The sequence below is a fragment of the Elgaria multicarinata genome, chromosome 1, assembly GCF_023053635.1.
Source record: "Elgaria multicarinata webbii isolate HBS135686 ecotype San Diego chromosome 1, rElgMul1.1.pri, whole genome shotgun sequence".
NCBI lineage: Eukaryota > Metazoa > Chordata > Lepidosauria > Squamata > Anguidae > Elgaria > Elgaria multicarinata.
Window position 1 is genome coordinate 48,927,860 of NC_086171.1, and position 25,834 is coordinate 48,953,693.

Genomic DNA, 25,834 nt, shown 5'->3' on the forward strand with positions numbered 1-25,834 from the left:
GAAGCTTTAATTCCAAGGCCTTTTGAATCTTACTGACCAAGCACTTTCAACTTCAGTGGACTCCCAAGTAGGGAACCTAGATGAAGTCCCATCAAAGGGTCAGTGTAGGAAATGGAGGGTTTTATCCCTGGAGAAGAGATGGCTCCGTGACCAATGAGTGAGAATGAAGGCTCTATTTTCTGGGGAAGGTGCTTGAGTGAATCCTGTAGTGCCTACCATAGAAAGTGGCAGAAAGATTAAGCAGGTGTTTCATGGGGAAAGATGAGACAGACGTGCTCACATTTGGCATGCAGAGGCAGAAGAGGCAAGAAGGTAAAACACACACATACACACACACCTTTGTGAACATCAAGAAGTTTTAAAAGGGGAAAAGTACATTGTGTGATGTCTGCTGTGTTTACTTTCCCTTAAGGGAAGAGCATGCAAAACGTATTGTGCTGATCGTATTCTAGAGAGATTGTATTCTAGAGATTCTAGAGAAGTACCCTCTCTACACAGGTATTAGATACAAGTTAACAATTAATGTTAAAATAATGATGATGCAGATCATCATTAGGGAAGACCTGCTGAGAAAACCTGCTAGTAGAAACAATTCGGAGTCTGTGGAATAATGCAACAAGTGAAGAGACACACCTAGCAGCACAGTAGAAATTAGTTAAGTTTATTTATAAACCTGAAAAGTTACTGGTGGTAGCATTTCCGGTGTCCATCCACCCAAGTATACAGTATACAACACATCTGATCGTACCAATAGGAATTCAGGTGGGAAAAGAGATGGCAATTTATTTGGTGAAGTATTATTTCTAGGCATATCAGCTGAGAGATAGGTGGAGCGCTACAAACTTGCAACAGTGCCTCCCCCATGAAAACATGGGGTTTACTTGTGAAGATTGGAATTTTCAAAGACATGAATGTTATGAAAAAGAAAATGGAACCCACAAATATTTGTTCAAAGCAATGTCTGAAAACGGTAGCTGGTGTGGAAAGAATGTATGTATACAAACTATCCCTTGTTAAAGATCAGTGAATTACAATTCTTCTTATTACACTAATTAATCATTTTTGTAATTTATCCAAAATTGAAAGATGCAATTTGGAGTATCATGGACTGTCAAAACCTAACACAGAAGCTACAGCTATTCTAACGTGTTAAACAAAACTAAAGTTACTAAGGAAATTAATATGCCATCCAGATTTGCAATAGCTGACATACATTTAAAATGAGTGGAACCAGCAGCATCATGAATCACAAAAACCAAACCATCGTGGGTGTTTATGAATAGATCAAAGAGGAAGCAAAACACAGTTGGGAGGAAGCTCGTGTGGACTATATATCTCTTCCCTCGCACAGTCGCTAATGACTCCATAGCGGGTTGGGAAGTTTGCTCAAGCAGCAGAAGGGGAAAAGAGGCAGCAGCAGCAGGGATGATGAGATGAAAGACCAGAATCTGCCAAGCCAGGACATCAGTCTGTCTGCATTGGCTGGCAGTGGCTCTCTACTGGCAACTTTCCTAGCCCTACCTAGAGATGACAGGGATAGGACGTGGCATCTTGTGTATGCAAACCATGTGTTCTACCACTGAGCTATGGCCCTTCCCCAAGGAGACCAGGGAGATCCCAGTGCCAATCACTGAGCAGTCCTGACTTGGGTAAAATTAACACGGCTGGATGTTCTTGACTGGCCACTGTAAATCTCAACCTCCACTTGCTTTCACATAGATACAGTGGGCTTTAAAGTGTCCAAGAATTTTTGTGGATCAAACGCAAGGGAAGAAGTGATGGTTGCTTATATTAACAACCCTGCCCCTTTTTAAGTTCATTATCTTTGGCGGAAAAATAAAACTGACTTAGATATGTTTAAGAAGGTCACAAAAACCCTTTAAAAAGTGGAGAAAGGTACAAGGATGGTATTGCCTTTGGCCACACAAAATAGCAAGATCAGCTGCTATTTTATCAGATTTCTCTGAAGTCAACACCACATACATTATACACAACTGCAATCTTAACAGCACTGGCATGTCGTCATTTGAGAAGGCAGCCTGGCACTCCTGGGCTAAGTTATAAGATGCAGGGGGAGAGTGTGATTTTCTTTTTTTTCCGAGTTGCCTATCTTGTTTCCACGAAGAATGTTAAAAAGGCACAATTTTAGCACAGTGTATAAGTAGTAATTTTAAGCATATCTAATTCTGTCCTTTATGAAGCTTGGAACCTTCCCCCAAACTTTAAAACAGGTTACAGGTGACAGCACGATTTTAGGCAATCAGTAAAATAACGAAATTTGGAAACAAAACACAATGCCGCTAATTGTTATTGAAATAATTAAAAAATGCCACCTAAAATACCTCAAAACAATCTGTCACCATTGTAAAAAGAGATCTTCTATCAAGGAGGTGAATGAAGCATCTGCTTGGGTACATTGCTGCATATTACACTTCAAGAAATTACTTCACCTGTACTGCGAAATAACTTTACATGTAAACTTCAGATTCACATACTGCGCACAAACTCAAAAGCATCCCTGTTTTCCTATTAATGTAAACAGTAAAATTTAGGGCTTAAAAAAGGAATATTTTAATAAAATATTAAAAACAGCACATGTAAGCAATTAAATGTCTTCTTTGATCAGTTATAGATGAACAGACATCCCCTATTCCTTTGTTCATGTGGTGGAAAATACTATTATTGCCTAAAATCATGCATTTCTTTGTAAATGCATGATTTGATTTCCTCTGTAGCATACTCAATTCCTATATGATAAACACACAGTGTAAAATCTTCATGTAGTAAGACAATTAAAACAGTCTATATTCCTGCCCACCCCCACCCCACCCCTCCAATTAAGTTGACCCTTGGCAAAGAACATACAGCATGATTATGGCGTTAGATCTTGGTAAAAAGAAGATGAAGAAGAAGAGCCAAAACTCTGAACTCTGGTGGAAGACTATTTCCTGTTGCGATGGGCCAGTTGAATGAAATAAAATAAAAATTTAAGAAGTTGCCAACAGGAAAGCTTCCAGCACATGGAGCTATTCGTAAGAAGTGCCAACATGCAGGGTCGTTAAGTGTAACATTTGCAGAAAGGTCATAGTCGTCATCACCACCAATACTGTCTTGCACCGTTCAGTTCAAAGTATAAACTGATCCACAGTTTACAGTTCTGATACCAATATTGTAGAACTTAACATGCACATATTCTTCCTTCCTTCCTTCCTCCCCCCCTCCCGACTCCTTTGACCATTCATTCCATTTCAGCTAGTATCCACGGAGTGTTGTTGTTGTTGCAATGCACACACCGAGTAAGAAGCTGACCTATTTTAGTTATTATTAGTTTAATTTATATTTGTTTCTGCACACGCACACGCACACACACACGCATCAGAAATAGCTAGAACTATGCTGGGCATAATCAGGCAGCTGTTAAAGCAAGTATTTCACCCCAGTCGGTCATCTTTGCCAGCAGATGTAAACAAGGGGGATGCCTTCTGCAAGAGAGCACTTGAGAGTTCCTTTGAAAAGAAGCTGTTATCCCTTACACACTTGTAGCCATTGCTGCTGTTCCCAGACCTTGTATCTGTCCAACGGAACATTAGGTTACGTCAAGATGTTGGCAATAAAGTCCAAGAACCGCTTTGAATACTGTTCGGGGTTAACCGTTGAAATCTCGGCACCGGCCTGGAAAGCGAGGGTAAGAGGAGAGAGGCGAAGAAGCAGGTTAGGCAGAAGGCAATGAGAAGTCAGTGGCAGGGGTGTTGAACCCCGTTTGGCCAGAAGGCCAAATTCCATTTCAGAGACACTCTCGGGGTGTGGCGTGGTGGTGGGGCTACAGTGGTGGTGGTGGTGGCTAAAGGCTCATAGGCAGGGGCAAAATGCCAAAAATTCTGGCATGTTTCAGTGTAATGCTCTTACTGCCAATAACTAAGGCTTAGGAGAGACATTTCATTAGGACATAAAAAGAGCCATGCCAGATCAGACCAGGAGTCCATCTAGTCCAGCACTCTGTTCACACAGGGGCCAACCAGCTATTGACCACAGACCCACAAACAGGACACGGTGCAACAGCACCCTCCCACCCACATTCCCCAGCAACTGGTGCAAACAGGCTTACTGCCTCAGATACTGGAGGTAGTGTATAGCCATCAGGACTAGTAGCCATTGATAGCCTTCTCCTCCAGGAATTTATCTAACACCCTCTTAAAGCCATCCAAATTGGTGGCCATCACTACATCTTGTGGTAGTGAATTCCATAGTTTAACTATGCGTGCGGAAGTACTTCCTTTTATCAGACCTGAATTTCCCTCCTATCAGCTTCATGGGATGAGTGCCAGGTTCTAGTATTATGAGAGAAGGAGAAAAATGTCTCCCTATCCACCTTCTCCACACCATGCATAGTTTTGTACACCTCTATCATATCACCCCTTAGCCTCCTTTTTTCCAAGCTAAACAATCCCAGCTGTTGTAACCTTCCCATTTCAAGCTTTTAGAATGGGGTCGGGGAAAGCTGCACAACTGTCAGGAAACCCTGAACTAAGGTGGGGTCAGGGAAAGGAGATGTGGCCATCTGGGGAATCCTGGAGGGGCAGATTTGCTGCCCTCCCCCTGAGGTTCTACACCCATGACTTAGAAATTGAATTATTGTGGCATGAGTGCAGCAAAAGGTTTAGTAGATGGGCTTAGAAACGGCATGGATGAGTGACAAATCACCAAATGTAGGTTGAGATACATGGAAGATTAACAATGCTAACAAGGCGAGAACTAACTGCACAAATAACACATGCAAAATGCACACCCTGATACTGCAGCCCATGAAACAGTTGCCAATGCTCCCCTCCCACCTGCCCCCCCAAGCTCTATTCATAATGATCTTTGCAAGAATGCTTTGTAAATAAGAAGCTTCACCATCTGTACCCTCCTGTGTCAAAAGGTACAAATTGCTGACAGACATGTAATTTAAAAAGTAAACCCAATTACACTTCAGTAAATATACCCTGGGGGAGTAATTGTACAATCTTCAAATTGTTTGCCAGGGAATCTTTCCGCTCTAAACTAGACGAGACACAGGAGATCCATACCTATGTGTTTTCCCAGCAGGTGGGCAAATGGCAGCTTATGGGGAGGGGGATCATTTAGATTGGAAAAATGGTATGGGAGGGAAGGGTTGGCCTCCGCCTCCCCCAGTAACGAAGCCCTAATTCAACCAGGCCCCTCCTCTTGACTGTTTTTCAAAATAAAAGGAAACATTTGGAGATGCAGTCATAGATCTCCAGCATCTTGTTCACCTCATCTAGTTTGGGCATCGGAGACTCCAGATCAAGGGAATGTCAGCAATTGTACGTTAGAGTACATATAACGGTGAACGCTTGAAAATAACTTGACAGACTAGGATTATGTACATCAGGGATACTCACGCCATGTTTGACTGTTTTTGCAGCATGGGCAGCTTTCTTTTTTGCATCGTAATGAGTAAGAATGTCAATGATGGCCATAAAGTATACCTCCTTCCTTGGTGCATCTGCAGGGGGCAAAATCATGTAACTAAAGTTATGCATGTATTTATCTCCAGGAGATTAAATAAATTTATGGAAGGAAGTTGGAATAAATGAAGGCAAGACATTGGCAGTAATGGTGGTAGGTGGCATTATTATCCCTCTAATAGCTTGTTGGGTTCAAGACCTCATAACTTAAAGGATTTACACAACTCCCATCAATCTTTTCATTCTTTGATAATATAAGGCTTTACGATTCTTTTCTAACCAAGGAAGATGGAGACTTCAAAAGTATGAAAGCATGTATCTTATTAAAGTTTGACACAACACTGACCCAAGCTTCGGCATTACCTCCAATTTGCAGAAGAAGAGAACTGGGGCCGAAAGAGGTGTGGGTACAAAGACACTGATACTGCAGAATGGGTTTATTGCTTACATGGCACAGATGGTAAGGCAGACACCTTAACTTAGCATTTCCATGCTTTCCGGTATATGAGTAAATTATGTAAACACCTCAAATCTTCTCTGAAACCAGGAAAGGAACGGAAAGGAACCTCTCGTGCAAGCACTGAGTCATTACTGACTCTATGAGGGACGCCAGCTTTTGCTGACGTTTTCTTGGCAGGCCTTATAGCAGGGTGGTTTGCCATTGCCTTCCCTGGCCATTATTACCTTTCCCCCAGCTAACTGGGTACTCATTTTACCGACCTCGGGAGGATGGAAGGCTGAGTCGACCCGAGCCGGCTGCCTGAAACCAGCTTCCACTGGGATCGAACTCAGGCCGTGGGGAGAATTTCAGCTGCAGAAACTGTTGGGGTGGGTGATTTCTGACCCTCCAGATATTTTGGCCTACAACTTGCATTAGCCGTAGCCAATGATAAGGGATAATCAGAACTGTAGGCCATAACAAATGGAAGGCTACAAGTTGCCCGTCCCGGCTTTAACCTTTTAAATACACTGCAATACCACACTTAGTTATCTGGGAGTAAGCCCCACTGAATTCAATGGGACTTACTTCTGAGTAGGCTTGTATAGGAGTGCTCTGTTTACAACATATTTGTGACAAACGTTTATTTGTAGGATCGGCAGGAGTAACAACATGCTAGTGTTCTTGCGTTAATTTGCAATGCCCAGTGACAATGGTTATTTGTATATTTTACAAATGCTTTCAATATTTGGAATAAATCTGTTTTTCTTATTTTGAAATGTTATTTTCTATGAATGCAGACCAGAACAGCTCTGCTTTTTGGCGTTTTCCACACAAGCCTATTTCCATTATCCCTACATTGGACAGTTTTCCATATTGTCTTTAGAAAAGAAATATGGAATTGATCTTCATGTTTAAAAACAGAGAGCCTTTGATATACCAAAGCTGCTTCTTTTGGTAAGCCAATACTAATGATAGTGGTTTATTTGCCATTATAAAGAACAGTGATGTTTAGAAAATAGATTTTTCCAGCTGAATGCAAAAGGAAGCTCTTGCCTGGAATACTAGCTAAGAATAATCTCTTGATCTTTCCACAGCATTCAGCAATGCAAGTGGCTAAAACAATATAGTAATTGTTTGTGCTATCAGTGAACTGTTTGGTGTACTGTTTTCTCAGACAAGAAGTGCATGATGTTAAAATATCATAGCCAAATGTTATAGATCCTCTATTCAACTTTAGTGGTTACAAGAAAGCAGCTAAAAATCCTACTCTGATGAGTGACTGATATTGTGCTGGATACTTTTTGTCTTTATGTGGTTTGATTTGCTTTTAAGAGTTCAGAGATTCACGCAAAAATAAAAATGTCTCCCACATCTAAATATTTATAGCAAGATCACTTACTTTCATGGCATTTTATTCCATAAACATCAATGGTTGGATCAAATTCTCCTGGAGCTAAAGGCTGCAAGCTGTTCAGTGTATTTCCTGGACTATCTGGAGGTGTTCCAATTGGGTGAGTCCCATCGCTTTCTCCTTCATCTTCATCGTTCTCTTCACATTCTATCTCTTCCTGTTCTGCTCTCTCAACATCATGAATTCCAACCAGCAAGCTGTAGTCCATAAGTTTTAACTGAGCAAGGAACTAGATGGCAAAAATGCAGAGTGTCAGTTACCGTGGAAAGAATAAAGAATGACAGATACAGCTAAGAAAAGACACCTTTCCTGTAGTAAATGTTACTTTCGACTAAAACAGGCTTGCTCAGCTAAAAACCAAAAATATGGGACTTAATGGAAAAATAAGTAGGATCCTTCTATAACGTCATGCATAACGGATAGTCTGGTATGAAAGAAAAAGTAGAGAGACAGATTCTCTAACTATGATTTAGCCACTAACTTAGGCGGCCTTAAAAGGGGGATTAGAGCTATCAATCATGGAGAATAGAGCTATCAATTTAGTTGTGATGGCTAATTGGACCTACTTAAAATTCAGCCAGCACTACTATAATATTTGCAACCAAATGCCAGTGAAATACATGGCTTCATTTCCCACCATCAACATAATTCTGCTATTTGTATCTGACCAGGTGTGTGTGTGGGGGGGGGAGGAAAGCAGGGTATTCTGATCTCCATGCAGCATCCTTAATTTCTGCCAAGTGACCTGTGAACATACATCCCAAAATGTGTAAAGCTCTGAGTATATGTGCATATAGACTCCTGGGTCTATGCATAAATTTCTACCCACTTTGACCATATGCATGCACTAAAGAAAAGCAGTGTTTGGTTGCAGTATGGTTGAACTGGGGACAGGTGAGACAGAGATGAATCTAGTGCTTCAGGAAAGATGTTTTGAAATGGTGGTTTTAAAGAAAGAGATCTGTAAGATTCATAGAAAGCAGTTTGACCAGGCAGCAAGGAGAAGACATTCCCTGTCTTCTAACTGGGACCAAATTAGACATGACATCTGTCATGTGGTTTGGCCTTCTGTGGGGAGCTGGATCACCCATACACCCATACTGGCTATTCACAGTAGCACCAATGGGAGATCTCATCCCCATTGTGAATAGCACCGGGGGAGGGGGGGCAATTCCAATCAGGACCATGCCAGGGGCAAAGAGTTAAAGCACCACTCCCACTATGCAATGGATCAGATCCAGCTTGGGCTCCCCCAACCCTTGTATCAGTAACGCAAGGCAAAATCAAGTGACAAATGTCATGCCTACTTTGGCTCTCAAGACCAGTTAAGATTGGAGCCGTGTAATATTTAAATCACCTTTATAGCATGAATTTTGACAAACAAATTATCTATACATTTAAAGATTGCTGCAATGGCACATGGAGTTGATTAGTCACGTGGTAGCTGCGTGCGACTGGAAGCCAGGCTGAATAATCAACCAGCTCCAGGAAATGGGGCCAGGTTTTTTCTAGAAGAACTCATCCCAACTGAAGAATGCCCTGTATCAGAAGCAAAGCTATGGCTCAGGAATTTGTTATTCCGCATAGTAATCAAGGATTTAGTTAGCATAAATTTTTAAGTGCATTCAAATTTAAATTTTAGAAGAAGGGGTAAATATGAGCAGTGTTAAGTCTTCAGAGCAGAGCTGCTAACGTGCTCTCCCTCAGCAAAATAATGAAGTAAAACAAACATTTAAACCCCCCAAGATGCAGTTCTATCTTTCCATTAGCAGCATGAGATGCCAAGCCACTTCACAGTAATTGCCTACATACAAATTTAATGATACTTCTGTATGAATTTTAAGCCAATGGTGTACATGCCACTCCAAACACAATTACATGACTGACCTTCTAAGAGTCTGTCATACTTAAACAGCCGAAGCACAATTTGACCCATATTTCAGAGACAAACCACCCAGTGTATTTCAACAATTCAAGACAAAGTGTCATGAATATTCAAGTATTTAAGGACAAAATGGGCTGTGCTCTCAAACCATTTTATGTCTAGTAGCGGAACACTGGAATTCTTCCTCCATTTCGCAAGATACTTGATGCAACACAGGGACTGGGAAAGTATTAATAGCAAATTGATCACATTCAACTTGAGATCAATTAGAATTAACACCGTTCCAGCTGTTCAGATAAGCAACCAAGAACTTCTCACCGCATCAGGGTTTGTGAGACATGGGTGCACCTCCCCGTCTCCTATGATGTAAGGAAATTTGAGGTGGGGATAGCGGCACATAAAGTTATTCCCCAGTAGGAACAATTCAAGACGTTTTTCTGCCTGAGGGAGACCAGCACAGAGTGCTCTATCGTTCCTCCCTGGATGACCATGGGCCAGTCACTACTGTTCAATCTAACCTACACCATAGGGGCGCTGGGAGGATAAAATCCAGGACACGATATGCACTGTTTTTGTTTCAAATAGGCATTAATATGTTGAACTTAAAGGAGCCACACAAACTGTAGTTTAATGTGTGGTGGCTAGTCTGGCCGAGGACACCCAGGTTCAAACACCACTCAGCCATGGCACTCACTGGGTGACCTTGAACCACTGACACTCTCTCAGCCCAGCCAACCTCACAGGGCTGTGGTGAGGATAATAGGAGGTGGTGGTGGGATAACCTTCCTTGTATACCATCCAAAGCTCCTTGGAGAAAGGGAAGGATATATGATGATGATGATGATGATGATGATGATGATGATGATGTGTTTCTTTGCTGCTTGTCCCAGAATGTATCAGCTGGGATACCAGGAATGGTGCTACTTGGAGTAAAGCCCATTGAATTTAATGGGATATACTTCTAAATAAAGACGTAGTGCTTTTGCAGTCTCCCCCTCCACCCCACAATCAGTAGCCCCCCCATCTGCCCCCTTAAACCAAAGGGGCAGAGGGAAGAAGGCTTTTAAAAATTCAATTTGGGGTGTGTGTGTTTGTGTGTGTGTGTGTGTGTGTGTGTGTGTGCAATCTGGGGGAAAGGAAGACAGGACCCTGAATCCTTGTTCTTTGCTTTTCCTCTTGCAAAGTCGCAATAAACATGACCAAACCAAACATTCCCTCCCCCTTATCCTCGCTCTCTCCGCACAGCTGAGTGCTTCCTGGCTTGGAAGGTGCACGCTGTTCATCCTCTCCCTCTCCCTTCCCCCCTCGTGCTTTTGCTTCCCTGCCACCCTCACCCCCACCTGAGGAGCTTTTGCAAGCACTGGGGGGGTCTCCACAAGTGCTTTCAGAGTGGGTGCAGCAGACTGCACAGCTGAGTGTGTGTGTGTGGGGGGGGCAGATTCTGGAAGCCTGCTGGTGAGGGAGGGGCACTTCCTGCTGCCACCACCAATCCACTGTGAGCGAAGGACAGGCAAGATGAATCCTCAGCGATGATGGCCCCAAGGACTCATTCCTTTGCCAGGCGCTAACGGCTTTGTGCCAAGGTGCAGCCCCACCTGCTTGGGCTTCCTCTCTTGGCCTCCCCTCCTGCTCCCCCTGCTCCCCCTGATGACGTGCCTGTGTGCCCAGCAGCTTCCACTCCCTGCACATTCAGCCAGCCAGTTTGGACCGTTGCACAGCAGTACTTTGACTGACTGGCTGCTCCGCTCCTTGTTCTTTGACTCTCGGCAAGGCAGCGATGGTGAGGTGGGCAAAGCAGCCGAAGCAGGCAGCCCCCCACCCCCACCCCAGCCCTATCCGTCGCTCCTCTCAATCTGCTGCCAGAATCAAAGCTCTCAGGCTGGCTAACAGGAGCTAATTATGAGCTAATTAAAGAAGAGTTTATTAAAGGCAAGATAGGGCCCATTCAGAAGACACCTTAAACCATGGCTTTAACCATGGCGGTTAAGCCAAGAAACCAGGCTGTGTTCCAGGCTGTGTTCAGAAGACACCTTAAACCATGGCTTTAACCATGGTGAATAGTAAGCCTTTTTGCTTTATTTACCATGGTTAAAGCTGTGTTTTAAGGTGTCTTCTGAACACAGCCTGGTTTCCTGGCTTAACCGCCATGGTTAAAGCCATGGTGTGTCTTCTGAACACGGCCATTGTGTGTTTTTTACCAGCACCTTGTCTCTCTTTTGGCATCTGGCTAACGGGAGAGCCAGGTCTGTTTCCCAGAGAAGAGATGTACAGCACCATGTACATTGATGGTGCTATATAAATAAATAAATAAATAAATAAATAAATAAATAATAATAAGAAGAAGATGTATAAAAGAAGCCTCCAAAGCGCAAATCAAGAAGTCACGTGTCTTCTCTAGGAAAGAGATTTGTATTTCTCTTCATGACAAGATTTTTAGTTATATTAAAACATAGGTATGTACACCTACACTCCAAAAGAAACATGAGGCAGCAAGCCTTAAGCTCTTTTCTCTGAAGCTAGTTTACTGGGCCAGAGAAGGAAAATCATAACATTCTCTAGTTTCAACTTTAGTAAGAATAATACTGTAATCCCATTATATCATGAGCTTACTGTTCTTATATTTGCACTTGCTCAATGGGTTACGACTGTCAAGGACAAAGAATTTACAGGCTGATCCACAACTTTTATTAAAGTATTTGTGGGGTAGAGCTCTCTGGTATGTGTTACTAATGCTAAATTTAGATTGTTTTAGATTACACTTCTAGATTATTTAGATCCATTCCAATCAGGTTTCAAAGCTGTTTATGGGATGGAAACAGCTTTGGTCATCCTGGCTGATTACTTATGCTGGGGAATGGATGGGAGGAGTGTAATCCTCTTGGTTCTTCTGGACCTCTCAGCGGCTTTTGATACCATCAACCATGGTATCCTTCTGGATCATTTATCTGGAATGGCCTTGGAAGGCATGCTTTTGAAATGGTTCTGCTCCTTTCTGGAGGAGCGGTCTCAGAAGGTGGTGCTGGGGGACTCTGTTTCCATCCTATCGCTATTAGGCTGCAGATGCTACAAAGTTCCATCTTGTCCCCCATGCTTTTTAACATTTACATGAAATTACTGGGTGAAGTCAACAATTACCTCTCCATCGTGCCTGGGTCCAGCTCCAGCTGAGAGCCCCCTCCCTCTTCCTACCAACTGTCTCTGCAGAGGCTACCAGTGAGGGAGGAAGCAGCAGCCAGGCACCTCTCCATCGTGCCTGGGTCCAGCTCCAGCTGAAAGCCCCCTCTCTCTTCCTACCAACTGTCTCTGCAGAGGCCACCAGTGAGGGAGGAAGCAGCAGCCAGGCACCTCTCCATCGTGCCTGGGTCCAGCTCCAGCTGAGAGTCCCCTCCCTCCTGCTGCCAACTGTCTCTGCAGAGGCCACCAGTGAGGGAGGAAGCAGCAGCCAGGCACCTCTCCATCGTGCCTGGGTCCAGCTCCAGCTAAGAGCCCCCTCCCTCCTGCTGCCAACTGTCAACTTTAACTGCTGAACTTTGCAACTAAGATTGTAGTGCCTGAATTTGCTTTCCTTTCCCCCCCCTTCCTCCTCCCTCCCAATCCCCTTTCCTTTTGTGTCATGTCTTTTAGATTGTAAGCCTGTGGGCAGGGACTGTCAAGAAATACTTTTGTAAGCCACCATGAGAGCCTTTTTTTTGGCTGAATGGCAGCATAAAAATGCTTAAATAAAATAAAATAAATAAACAAGAAGACTGGGCTGAAGTGTCATCAGTATGCGGATGATACTCGGCTCTACTTCTTGTTTCCATCTACACCTCCCAGGCAGCCTGCCAAACTCATGAACCAGTCTCTGGAGGTTCTTTTGGTGTGAATGAGGGTAAACAAGCTGAAACTTAATCCAAAAGATGGAGGTGCTGTTGGATGGGAAACCAACTACTCTGGATGGAGGTTTACAACTTGTCTCACATGGGATTGCACTTCCTCTAAAGGACAAAGTGCATAGTTTGAGAGTCCTCCTGGATTCTGCGCTAATTGGAGAAGCATTTTACCAATGTAGGCCAGCGGCAGTCCTATCTGGAAAGGATGGATCTTGCCTCAGTTATCCATGTACTAGTGATATCCAGGCTAGACTACCGTAATCAACTGTATGTGGGGCTGCCTTTGAAGATGATCTGGAAATTTCAGCTGGTGCATAATGTAGCCGCTCGAGCATTGATGGTGGTGAGACAAGTAGATTATATAACGCCTATACAGCATCAGCAGCAATGGTTACTGGTGTGTTTCCAAGGCCAATATAAACTGCTGGTTTTGACCTTTAAAGCCTTAAATGACTTGGGACCAAATTACTTGAAGGACTGCCTTCACTCATATCAGCCTGCCTGCACGTTATGATCAGCAAGGGAGGCACTTCTCATTTGCCCACATTTGAGGACAGTTGTGGGCGACTGCTCAAGAGAGGGCCTTTTCCACAGTGGCCCCACAGCTCTGGAATAAGTTCCAAAAGGGGGGTCCATTGCGGACTTTTAGGAAGGCACTGAAAATGTACTACTTTACTTTGGCCTTGTCCTGAGTATGTTTTTTCGGACTGGGTTGTAGCTGCAGTTCTGTGCTTTAAACTTTATGCTGGTGTTTGATGTTTTTTCAAATGTTTGCTGCTATTACCGTTTTTACTGGTTTTATTATTGTATTGGTTTTATGCCATCTTTGGAGGGCTTCTGCCCTTAAAAGCAGCCAAAAATATTATAAACCACAATAAAACAAATAAATAAGTGTGCCACACTTAGAGTTGATCAGACAATATTCTTACCTCAACGTCCTTTTTAAGTTTTTCAAGGAACATCTTTTTGTTGGTGTCATCAATATAAATCTTTTGACCATCATTGATGAAGTCATTGTCTTTGAATGTTGGCAATTCTTTGGCCTAAGGCAGACAGACAAAAGCTGGCACATAAAAAACGTTTCAAAACAATGAATGCAATGAAACAAACATGTTCAGTGAAACCATCGTCGCAGAACTGAACATTCAGAGCTATCAAAAATGCAAAATAAGAGCCACAAGGGGGCACTAATGGGCTATGGCACCAGGGTGCACCAGTAACACACTAACGTAAGGAATAAAGCATTTACTCGACATTTACACACATCTGCATCCTATTTTCCTCTCTCATTAAGAGATCCCTAATTTGCTTTTGTGACTGATTTGCTTACATTAAGGCATTCAAGTATTCACAGTAAAAAAGAAGGGGGGATATGTTGCTCATCTATAAGACTAACATTTTAATTATCTCACTGCCAGTATTCATTGCAGTTTTACAGGTCTTTGGTTGCAACTACATCCCCCATCGGAATATCTTGCAAGTAACACACATCGAGAAGGTCCTGTTCAGATGCTTTGAATCTTCCCAATAGCAATAGCAGAGGTGCCCTTTCCGCCCCACCCCACCCCATCCCATCCCCGGATCCTCCTCCTCAGCAGGCCACCCTCCCCGCCCCACTGCAGACCCTAATTTTTTTTAAAAAAAATAAAATAACAATAAAAATGGCATCTGTAGCTGCTACAGAATGCCCAAAGGGTCAAAATTGGGTTGCTTGCAAACAAGCTGAAGTTGACCCTTTGGGTGCTCTGTAGCTGCTACAAATGCCTTTAAATGTTTTTTTAACCAATTTGGGAGAGGCAGCAGGGGCTGCATGCGACTCATGGGCTGCTTGTTGCCCACCCCCCATCTATGGTATAGGAACTTTACGAGTAGGTCTAAGACTTGTGTGTTCTCCAGAAGGTGACCATGGTATTGAGAGATGCTGCAACCATTTTTATCTTTGAGCCCATTCATTCACTGACTTTAATGCTTCAGTTAAAACATAATATTGTTACATGGCTGGTCTCGGAGTATGCATGTAGACTATATTTAAACATATATAGGTAATGACTCTCCTGTCCTCCAGCAGTGGTTGTGAACTATTAGACGCGACACAATAAGCCACGGTGGGTCGTCAGCCTTGTTTGTGTTAGTGGAGCTTATTGTGACGTGCGAACCCAGCATGGACCATTATGGTGAAAGCGGCCAGGCAAGTTTGGCTATGGTGAAATTCCAAGATGCGCCTTAATGGTCTATTTGAAACTAGGTTTTATTGTTGATTATACACCTGAAGAATTCTTTTTATTGTATTTTATGTTATCGTTTTATACTGTTGTTTTATACTTTGAATGTTTTTAATTTTTGTGAACCACCCAGAGAGCTCCGGCTATTGGGCGGTATAGAAATGTAATAAATAAATAAATAAATTTCTGTTCGTTAGTTTCTTACTTTATGAAGTAAATGCTCTGGAGCAGGCAAGGCAGCCTTCCGGGGGGGGACGGGACTCCTCTTTTCATAAGAAGGACTAAGGGTGCCCCTACACATTGCTCTCAGCAGCAATGATAGCACAGAACCAGGAAGGATCTCAAGAAATGCTTCCTTTTGTATGGGAATGGAGCAGCCTCTCCCAGCTTAGTACCTTCCATATGTGTTGGACTAGGGGATAATAGCTGGATGGGAATTATGGGAGTTGCAGTCTAAAGAGCACCAAGTTGGGGAAGGCTAATACAGAGCTACCATCAACATCCTGTGATGAGATAGTGCTAGCCATATTGATTTAGCTGTATGTGCTAGCTATGCTAATAGCCATACTGTGCTAGCCATACTAATAGCCACACTGTGCTAGCCATACTGATCTAGCAGTATGTACTAGCCATGCTGATAGCCATACTGTGCTAGCCATACTGATTTAGCAACTGCCACCTTAATTATGTAGTTTGTAGGTGATGCAAAACAAAATCTCTGGAAGCACCCTAAGGCTGCATCTAAACAGCAGCTTTCCCAGTGACCATCGCAGGGTTACATAGGTTTGTACAAATATGTGAGCTGTTCTCTATGAAAAGTTCTCCAAGTTTGTATGGGGATTTACCAGTACAGTTGCTGTAATACTCTGCTAAGGATGGACAGTGATCATATAGGGATTGGCCAATTCTAGCATAGCTTGCCGGAGTCTGCCACATTTATACAAGTGTTGCTGTTAGTATCGATTAACCACATGTTTGCAGTTCTAATTACTCAGAGCCAAAGTAGATGAAATTATGGGGACTTCTGATCAGATCTCCATTCTCTTTAAATGTTAGGAAAAAGCAGCTGCTGCTGAGAAATCCTTGGGTGTCCTTCATCCACCTATGAAAGATATCCTCCAACTACTATGTAGCCTATTAGGTTTGCCCTATTTTTAAAAATGTTTTTATATTGCTCTGTTGTAGTGTGTTTTAAAATTTTCTCCAAGAGGCATCCTAAATATAAATGCTCAAAATAGACATAAAAATAGCAGGGGTGGGGGCATTTCTCATTTGGAAAGTAGTGTGGAGGTAAGGATTCAACCCCTCCCCAAAATCAGTAGTCCTAATCCAAATCCTCTTCCCTGTAGCTATTTTTCAGAAATCTGAAGAGATGGGTGATCCAGTTATGGACATTCATCGCCAACTTGTCTAATTGGGCTATCATTTTTTTTAGGGCAAAGAGCTTAAATAAGCCTTCAAAAGGCTTTCATTCAGAAGAGTGTGATCTGCCACAACTAGCAAGCGGGCCCCCATGAATATTTGCCTTTTATTATTATTATTATTATTATTATTATTATTATTATTATTATTATTAATTTATATAGCACCATCAGTGTACATGGTGCTGGTTTAAGGTCAATGAGGCTTGCTCCAGCTAAGTGGGTACAGGATTGAAGCCTAAATCTATTTACAGGCAACATAACTGCAAAACAATGATGTACAATCACCACTATTTTGCTTTGTTTTTAAAAAAATGACCTTAGGTGACTGTAACTATATAAATATAACTTTGCCATACCTTTTCCTTGTCACTGGCTTCTCTTGCTACTGTAGAGCCCTGAAACAGAAACACTGTATCAAAAATCCAGCTGGAAATAACATTTAGGTGCAATTTTATACAGAATTACTTCATTAAATTCAATTATTTTTTACCATAAACGTATCACAAAATTAATCTGAGTTCACTCAGATTATATTATGATTTACAAATAATTCCAAAATACAATACAAATAATCTGTCATGGCAGTAGGTTAACATAAGTATAACAAAAAAATACTTTTATCAAAAAATAGTCTACCAAAACATCTTAACAGCAGCTCTGTGAAAGCGAGGCTACAGAATACATCTAACAAAAGAACACTCTCTCCATAGAGATTTGGATTCTCATTGTCCTATCGCTATTATCTTTAATTTCACTATAACCCTCTGGAGAAAACTTCAGTAATAATGTAGTACAACTGACAAGTCTTAATCTGTAATGGAAAGTGCCATCAAAACTTACTGCCTGTACCCACTGTAATTAAAGTAATCAATCTAAGGATAATTAGCAACATTGCACAGAGATGCTAAGCAAGATTAGTCAAAAGCCAAAAAAGCAAAAATGGTACAAAATCATTGCGAATGCCTGCTTATTTTGTGCCTGCCCAACATTTTGGAGATGAACACCTTCGTCAGGAGCTATCTGCACTGGTCAAAAACTCCACACTGCAGTGACAGGTTTTGGGGTAGAGCACATAGATAGAGGGAGGCAATCATCTCCAAAACGTTGGGCAGGCTGACTCTAAATAATTTGATTTTGTGTCAACTGACCGGTCTGACAACCTTACGAAATACCAATTCTTACTTGACAATACTAGAATGCAGATGGTGAGACAGGTTTAAATTCAAATTGATTTATATAATTGAATTTGTAGATCTAAGAGCCGTGATGTCTGAAAGTGTCAATGTCAACTGCATGTGACTCTTGGCAGACGGAGAAACTGACAGGCAGTAATTCTGTTGACTTCAGAAAACTATTTATACTAATATAAAGGCGAAGGTATAAGGAAACTTTCACCAACCCAGTGCCCTCCAGTTGTGTTTGGAGTACAACCCACATCATGGCCATCCTGTCTGGTAATGATGGGAATTATAGACAATCCTAGTGGTTCTTCATGGATCAGAAATCCACTTGGAAACCACCAGGAGTAGGGTGTTTGCTCCCACCCTATGGAATGCTCTTCCAAGTGAGATCAGGCACGCATCTACATTACTTTGCTTTCTGTTTGCTAAAGGGTTTTCTTTTCCTGACTAAGGACTAAACTCCAGCTGCTGTTTTATTGATGCTTCTGATCTCATTGCAAAGTTTTTGTATGTTGCATTTGTATTTGTTATACGCTGCTCCAATACCTCTCTAGGAGTGTCAACAGATGGGGGGAAATTGCATTTCCCTACTGTCGCTTTGGCCTCCTGCTGTCCCACAATAGCAATGAAAAGCTTCCGCTTTCTTTACACAGGGAAGAAAAAGGAAGCAGCCACAACCACATGGCCCATTCAGTGGGCGTTTTTATGATGCTGGTTTTCCTGCACCCAGCAGGAAATGGCAGCAAGTTTCGCCTCCGAAAACAAAACTGAATTTACTGGGTCTTATTTTGTCGCGAAAAAAAGACCAGAGGGAGCAGGAGACATGTGGGAGGCGGGCAATGTTGTCACAAGGACCAGTGAAAAACCATGACTGGCCAGGAGTGTGTGATAAAGCGCTTGTCTGATGATGTGTGATGTGGAGCGATTCAAAAATTCTGAAATAAACATATCTGGAAGATTAGAACAGGGTATGCTCCAGCCAAAAGGGGGTTAAACAAAACCTTAATAATGTCATTCAAAATTAGCCTGGTCAAGATAAGTGCTAATGGTTGCAGTCAAAGCTATTTAAAACAAAAGATAAGAAAAGTCAGCCAATAAAATGTAGATTATTTGTATTCTGGATTCTGAGCACTCAAGTCACACTTTACAATTATGTTTCAGTCTGTCTCAGCAAATGTGAAGGTCTTCTTTTTTTTTTTTTAAGCACAGACCGTATGGGAAGGTTTTTGTTTTCTTTTGCTAATATAGCACGTATCTGCTGGTAAAAATAAGGTCCACTGAAGGTCAGTTTTCCTGAGAAAAAGGCTGCTCAATCTCCAATTCAGACGTACATTTTTTCAGCTCGCCACATTCCTTGCGAAGGAAATAAGGTAAGATACGGAGACGCTAATTTGGGCCAGTGTGTTAAGTCGGTCCTAAAAACACCAGCACCACAATCTTACACATGTCTACTCAGTCCCATTCAATTCCACCGGGCTTACTCCCAGGTAAATGGATATAGAATTGCAGCTTAAAATGTATTTGGTGGAGTTACTTAATATGGCTTCTCAATCTACCACTAGGTACATTAGTTTTAACATATCAAAGTGATACAGAGCTCTGCTTTAACCTATTAAAGTAGTTCTATTCATTATAGAAAATCTGCATGCAGAGTGAAGTTGTCGCAGTCTACAAAATGCATTAAGGACATGAGAGCCTGTTCAACCCTTCCCCCTTCCCTATAGCTTTGACTGCAACCATTAGCACTTAGCTACTTTTAGCTAACACACTTCTGCTAAGCCACTTCCTTTACAACACACAAAGCAGCTCAAATTATCTTATTTCCATAAAAAGGTTTTGGCAGTAGAAAAGCCACAAATTCTATTTTAGTAATCATAGCTTAACAAAAGTGTTTGCTCAATTTTTTTCCCTTTTCTAATGCTCCGCAATGGTTAGACTCTAAAGTACCCAACAGAATTGTTACCATTTAAAAACTGTTAATATAGCAACTGCAATGTCCATAAACAACAGATACTGCTCACCTTTAAATCGTATTTTCTATAAACAGATAAACGATGGCTGAATACGTTTCTTGTAACAATCATATATACTTCAACTCCATCAACGGTAAGCCGGTACATGCCCAAAAATTGGGGAAGTAGTGTATTGCCATGACATTCCACTATAAACTAGAGCAAAATTTTCAACAAAAAAAAAGGAAGGAATATTAGAACTTTAATACATACTCTGATGGATACTGTAGAACAGCTATAGTACAGGTACATAAAAGGAACAGGTAAATTCAGACACATTAAATTGTTCTAAAAAGTTATACTGTGAGCAAACACTTAGAAAATGCTTTTAGAATGCCCACATTCCTTAACTATTGGTGGGCCGTGCAGCATGGAAATTGCACAGGTCCTTCAACACAGGTATGACAAGGAAACACACACAACTTTCTACTGAATTTGGAATCTCTTCAGAATGTTTTGCTAAAGCTCGTTTCTTGCAAACATTTAGCATCTACATAACCTACAAATTCCCTTCTCTACTAGTTCTCACCTCAAATCTGCACCTCATGATTATACAGTTCACTTGCAGCAGGTAGAAACTATGTGCTTTCACTTCTAAGATCTCAGCATTCCCTCACAAAAAAGGATGTCCGCCTTGCAGTTCTGCCACCTGCAGATATATGGGAGCTATCAAAAGGGGTATCCACGCCCTGTTCAACTAGCAGATAAACACAGTATGCATCAAGAATCGTTTCTGGTTCATGTTCTCCCAATAAGGATGCGTTCTCAACAGATTAATCTCAGCAGACTTAGTACTTCTGTTATTTTAAATAAGGGAAGGAAAAAATTACACCTGACTATTTCTGAAGGACCAGAAGAGGACCTAAATCCAAAAACATGACTGAGTTTACAGAGCACACTAGCCCATGGTGGCTTATTTTTGGAACAACCCATGATGGGTTAGCGTGTAGATTGAGGAATATCTCCCCCCAACCCACAGTAGGTTATAGTAAGGGTTATTTTACCTAAGGTGGGTTAATGCGTTGTCCGTCAGCCAGTATGGGTTACAGAGATCACTTACAAATCTGCCGCTGCTGCTATGCTCCTCTCAAGCCACAAAGAAAGCTGGGATACCTGCCCAGCTGGGTGGGAGGACTACAGGAGGAGGAGGGGTGATGAAATAAACTGCTCAGTGTAGTTTATTTGCCTGATCATCTGATGGAGTACAGTAGGTTGTTTACATAAGCACCTACCCAGCATAACTTGCCATGTGTGAGCACGATGTGTGAACCTAGCCCATGCCTCTCTGGATCCTAGCCCATGCCTATGATCCAGCACCTACTGGATCACAGTTCAAGAATCATGTTCTTTTTCCCCCCCAGGGAGTTTCAAGAATTTTATTGTTATTGAAAATGTAATAACATGAATACTTGATAACTGATGGTACTGGGTTTACTGGATCAATAACCATAGTTGAAAAATGCTATCCATGTATGCATGTTTAAAGACTGCTACTTTATTTAAAGCGGAACAAGTTGTTAGAAACAAGTCACTAAGTGTCAAACAAGGTAACACAAATGTCATAAACTTTTGGAATTCTACTTCAAATAACATTAACTGATTGTGTTTAAACAAAGTTAACCACATTCGAAAGTAATTCTAGTTTGGGATCACAAACTGCTAGGATCAGTAGCATAACAACTATATAAGAGAGCGCACGGATATCGATATGGGGGTCAATCCCATGAGATATAAACTACTAAAATGCCTTTGAACATGTTTCGTAAGCATTATGATATGTGATAAATTTGATGTGGAACTTTTTAATGGAAATGTTAATATTGATATTTTAGCCATCAGGGGTTAAAGCTCACATAAAATTAAATTTATATAAAAAAACACAATCCCAATATCTGGTCCATGAGAATTCCAAAATCCCCAGTTAGGCATTTTCTTTATGGTTAGTCCTAATAAAGGTAGTGCCTAATTATGGACATTAGATAAAACTAAATTGTTGCTTATGGAAGAGGGGCGTTGATTAATCCAATAAGCATGCCACTGAAAAAAACTTCCTTTGGTGACACTTCCTTATCATATGTGGGATGGTATTAAAGCGAACTTTACTTTGATGAATCTATCCATTACACACCCAGTAACTAAGCATGCACATTTTTAATTCAGTAGGTTCATCAACTAAAGCTGAGTTGCACATTAATTTGCCCTCCTGATTAACTGGTGAGGCTGAGAGCAATGGTGTGCTGCTACTGAGGCCACAAACACGCCCCCCCCCTTTCTCCTTGCATCAAAATGGGGGCAGGGCAGTTGCTACCCAACACAGCTTTTCTTCTAGCATAAGAACCAAAGACAATTGAAGCTAGCAGTTGAAAGAAATGTCAACAACCTCTTTAAAGTCAGAATTTCATTCAATGCAATTTTTTTGTCAAATTGTTCATTATTTTGTTGTTATGGTTGTTATTGTTATTATCTCTCTTTTCTTTCTCGTAGCAGTTTTTCTAGATGAACATGACGGGCTTTGCCACGTCATGCTGGTTTGTTTTTTTTACTGATTCAGGAATTTCCTAACTACTGAACAAGACTGTTGAAGCATGACTGCTTTGAGGATGTTGGTGTGGATGTATTTTGGTAGGCTCAGTTTCTGAAGGTTTTCTGTTAAAAAAAATTGATGTGATGCTGGTGACTAATGGAATGATTGCAACTTTTCCTGTTGCCATAGTTCTTTAACTTGCATAGGCAGTGGTTTATATTGTTCTCTTTTCCTCTTCCTTTTCTACAACATTTTTGTCATAAGGTATTGCTATGTCAATGAGGTAGGTGTGTTTTTCTTTTTTGTCTATAACTGTTATGTCTGGTTAATTGCAAAGTATTGTCTTGTCCATATGAATTGTTCTTCTTTTTATTATTATTTCAATTTATGAATCGCCATATAGCTGAAGCTCTCAGGGAGAGATACACAATAAAAACAAATACAATAAAATCAATGATAAAACACATGAAAATAATTTTAAAAGCTTTTTAAAGTAGCAACATTATTTTAAAAATAATTTTAAAAGAAGAGATAAATATTGAGGGAACTAAAACATGGGAAACGTAATTTTAAAATGCAGCATTAAGCATACCATTAAAAATAAAACAAGCAGCAATTAAATATTCTTTTTATTTTAAATCATGCTGGCTGCAGTATATTACTTTCCAGGACTAACTGAATATTCCAAATTCATGAAAAGGGGATGGCCCTTTCTTCTAACCATGACTGTAGTTTTTATTTATTAGTCACACTTGAGACTATGCCCTTCCTTCAAGGCCCTGAAGAAGGATCTCAGATTGAGGCTTGGTAAATTGAAAATAAATTTGAATACATACTAAACAAGCTGAAGTTAACAAGAGGACTAGTTAGTAACCATTGCTTAGTATACTACTTACTACAGTCCACCTTATACTCTTATTCAAACTAGTAATTCTCAAATTTGTCACATCTTAAATGCTTCACTTGGAAGGAAAGTCCAATTTATTTAACTCAGACTTCAGCCAAATAATGCTTAGCAAACTGGGGAAGGAGTCTCAAAGATAAACAAAGAAGGACAGTTATTTTGGCAGTTGTTCTCAGTTGAGCTCCATTTCTCATGTTTCCTACTCCAGTTCAGATATCTGGCTACACAACACACATTCACTATAGGTTGAAAGATGCACGCAGGTGTAATAGCAACTTTTCTCTTAAACTAGTGCCCAGGAATTTATTATTAAATATCCTGCTTTTCATTACAATCTACAAGATGGCGACAGCTCACTGATCCCTTATATTTTAAAGCAGGGGCCGAGGGCCACGTTCCAGTGGTGGGTGGGGCTGAAAGCAAAATAGGCGGGGCCAAAATACCAGCATGTTTTAGTTTAAAGCTCTTACTGCCAATAATTAAGCGATAGGAGAGGCGGTTCAAGCTTTTAGAATGGTAGAAAAACTGGGCAAAAGCCAGGACATCAACAAATAGTATTCAAGGAAAAGGGGTGTGTGGCAAAGGGAAGGGTACATTTGGGGAACTCCAGAGGGCCAGATTTGGACCCCGGACCTGAGCTTCTGCACCCTTGTTTTAAAGGGAAAGCAGTGATAAATAGCACACTCTGTGCTTTTCGTAACTGACATGGCCCTTTATCTGTTCTTTTTTTTTTATCAAAGTAGATCCCTTCTATGCCTTTTTTCCTGCTCTGTTGTGGACCAAACCAGGGAATTGTCCATGATTGTTTTATCAAAATTAACTCCCTTAATTACTTCAAAGTGTACAGTGGTTGTGTGTGGGTGGGTGTGGGTGTGTGGGTGGGTGTTGGGAGAGAGCAGGGAAGAAATGCTTGCCATTCAAAGTCTATTATGGTGATCTAAAGCTCCCTACCTTCAAAGTTTTCTACTCACATCTACATCAGCAATCATGCAAAGAGTGTCATATATTTGGAAAGGAGCTTTACAGGATTTACTTTAGTGTTAGAAAGTGGCATTTTTTAAAACAGTTTAGCAATATAAATTAAGTAAAAAATTAAGTTCCCATGTGATACTTCCTAATTTCTAAAAAAGAAAAGAAAAATGTTTTAAAGGGTTGTATCCAATGGTGCCACTCCACTGATGGAGTGACGCTGTTGCTTTGTTTTTTAAAGTCATCAATAACCAGAACTCATTCCACAGCAATGAAATCCATCTGATGTTGTACGAATAGCCCTTGGGAGCTTTCCAGCAACAAAAAAGCCAAACCTTATCTGCATCAGATATTTATAATTTAAATCTTCATCCTTTTACACTGATCTCTTACGCACAGAAATGCCTATCAAGACTTCTACAGTTGTCACCGCTGCTCAAACTCTTATTTCATACCATGAATCGTCTCTACTGACTTTGTTCTTCCTGTTGCCCTGCACTTTGATCACTTAAATATATTCTAGTCTAATTCCTCCAGAGCGTTTCAACATATAATTTGACAAAAGAAATGAATTTCCTTTGAGATAAAAGATCATACACACACACACACACGCATTTAGGTTGCACTGGTTAAATGAGAGAGAATAAAAACAAGACTAAACAAACCAACACAAAACCTAATGCAATTCTGATTTCCCCCCATTTTAAAGCATCTAAATACAAATCTTCTAGACAAAAGTATTTTTCCGTTCTCAAACCCTAGCAACCAAATGCTTGCCTAAATAGAAAGATCAACTCAGTGATCTGGCAGATCTGAGGAATCAAAGCCTTTTAGAATATTATAGGTCAAAGCCAGAGGTTATAGAAATCTGCCATCATCTTGGCTACACCACAGCATCTGTTGTGAAAGTAAATAAACAATTTTACTATCTATGGTGGGAGTGGACAACCTTTTTGCCCATAAAGACCACATGTCCCATTGTACCCTGGGCGGGAGTGTCATGCCCACAGTGGGTGTGCTGGAATAACAGTGGGTGGGATTTAGGCTTCCCTCATCTAGGGTGACCATATGAAAAGGCGGACAGGTCTCCTGTATCTTTAACAGTAGTTTAGAAAAGGGAATTTCAGCAGGTGTCATTTGTAGGCATGCAGCATCTGGTGAAATTCCCTCCTCATCACAACAGTTAAAGCTGCACAAGCCCTGCCCTCTTTTTGTATCTGGTCATTCTAGTATACTTCCTGCAGCTTTAACTATTGTGGGGAAGGGGAAATTTCACCAGGTGCTGCATGCATACAAATGACATCTGCTGAATTTCTCTTTTCTAACTACTGTTAAAGATAGAGGAACCCTGTCCTCCTTTTCAGATGTTCACCCTACCCTCATCACACACCTTGATTCACACATGCACACACAGGTAGTCAGCCTTACTCCAGCCTGCTCTGCTTCTTCTGAGGCTTCCTGGATGCCATGCTCCCCATGCAAAATGCACTCTACCCAGCTGCCAAACAGCTGTTGGG

General features: G+C 41.2%; 1 protein-coding gene across 3 annotated transcripts in view; it reads right to left on the reverse strand.

Annotated features, from left to right (window-relative positions):
• Nucleotides 1-640: 640 nt before the first annotated feature.
• Nucleotides 641-25,834, reverse strand: part of PIP4K2A (phosphatidylinositol-5-phosphate 4-kinase type 2 alpha) — a 75,261-nt gene continuing 50,067 nt past the window's right edge. Inside the window, exons 5-10 of one of the 3 annotated variants that reach the window (XM_063127752.1) lie at nt 19,930-20,076; nt 17,084-17,122; nt 14,011-14,124; nt 7,313-7,553; nt 5,406-5,509; nt 641-3,672 (exon numbers count right to left, since the gene is read on the reverse strand). In XM_063127752.1, the coding sequence (XP_062983822.1) occupies nt 3,592-3,672; nt 5,406-5,509; nt 7,313-7,553; nt 14,011-14,124; nt 17,084-17,122; nt 19,930-20,076 (726 nt within the window). In that variant the 3' untranslated portion in view covers nt 641-3,591. The remainder of the gene's footprint in view (nt 3,673-5,405; nt 5,510-7,312; nt 7,554-14,010; nt 14,125-17,083; nt 17,123-19,929; nt 20,077-25,834) is intronic. The other 2 variants (XM_063127769.1, XM_063127761.1) reach the window with 2 other exon arrangements.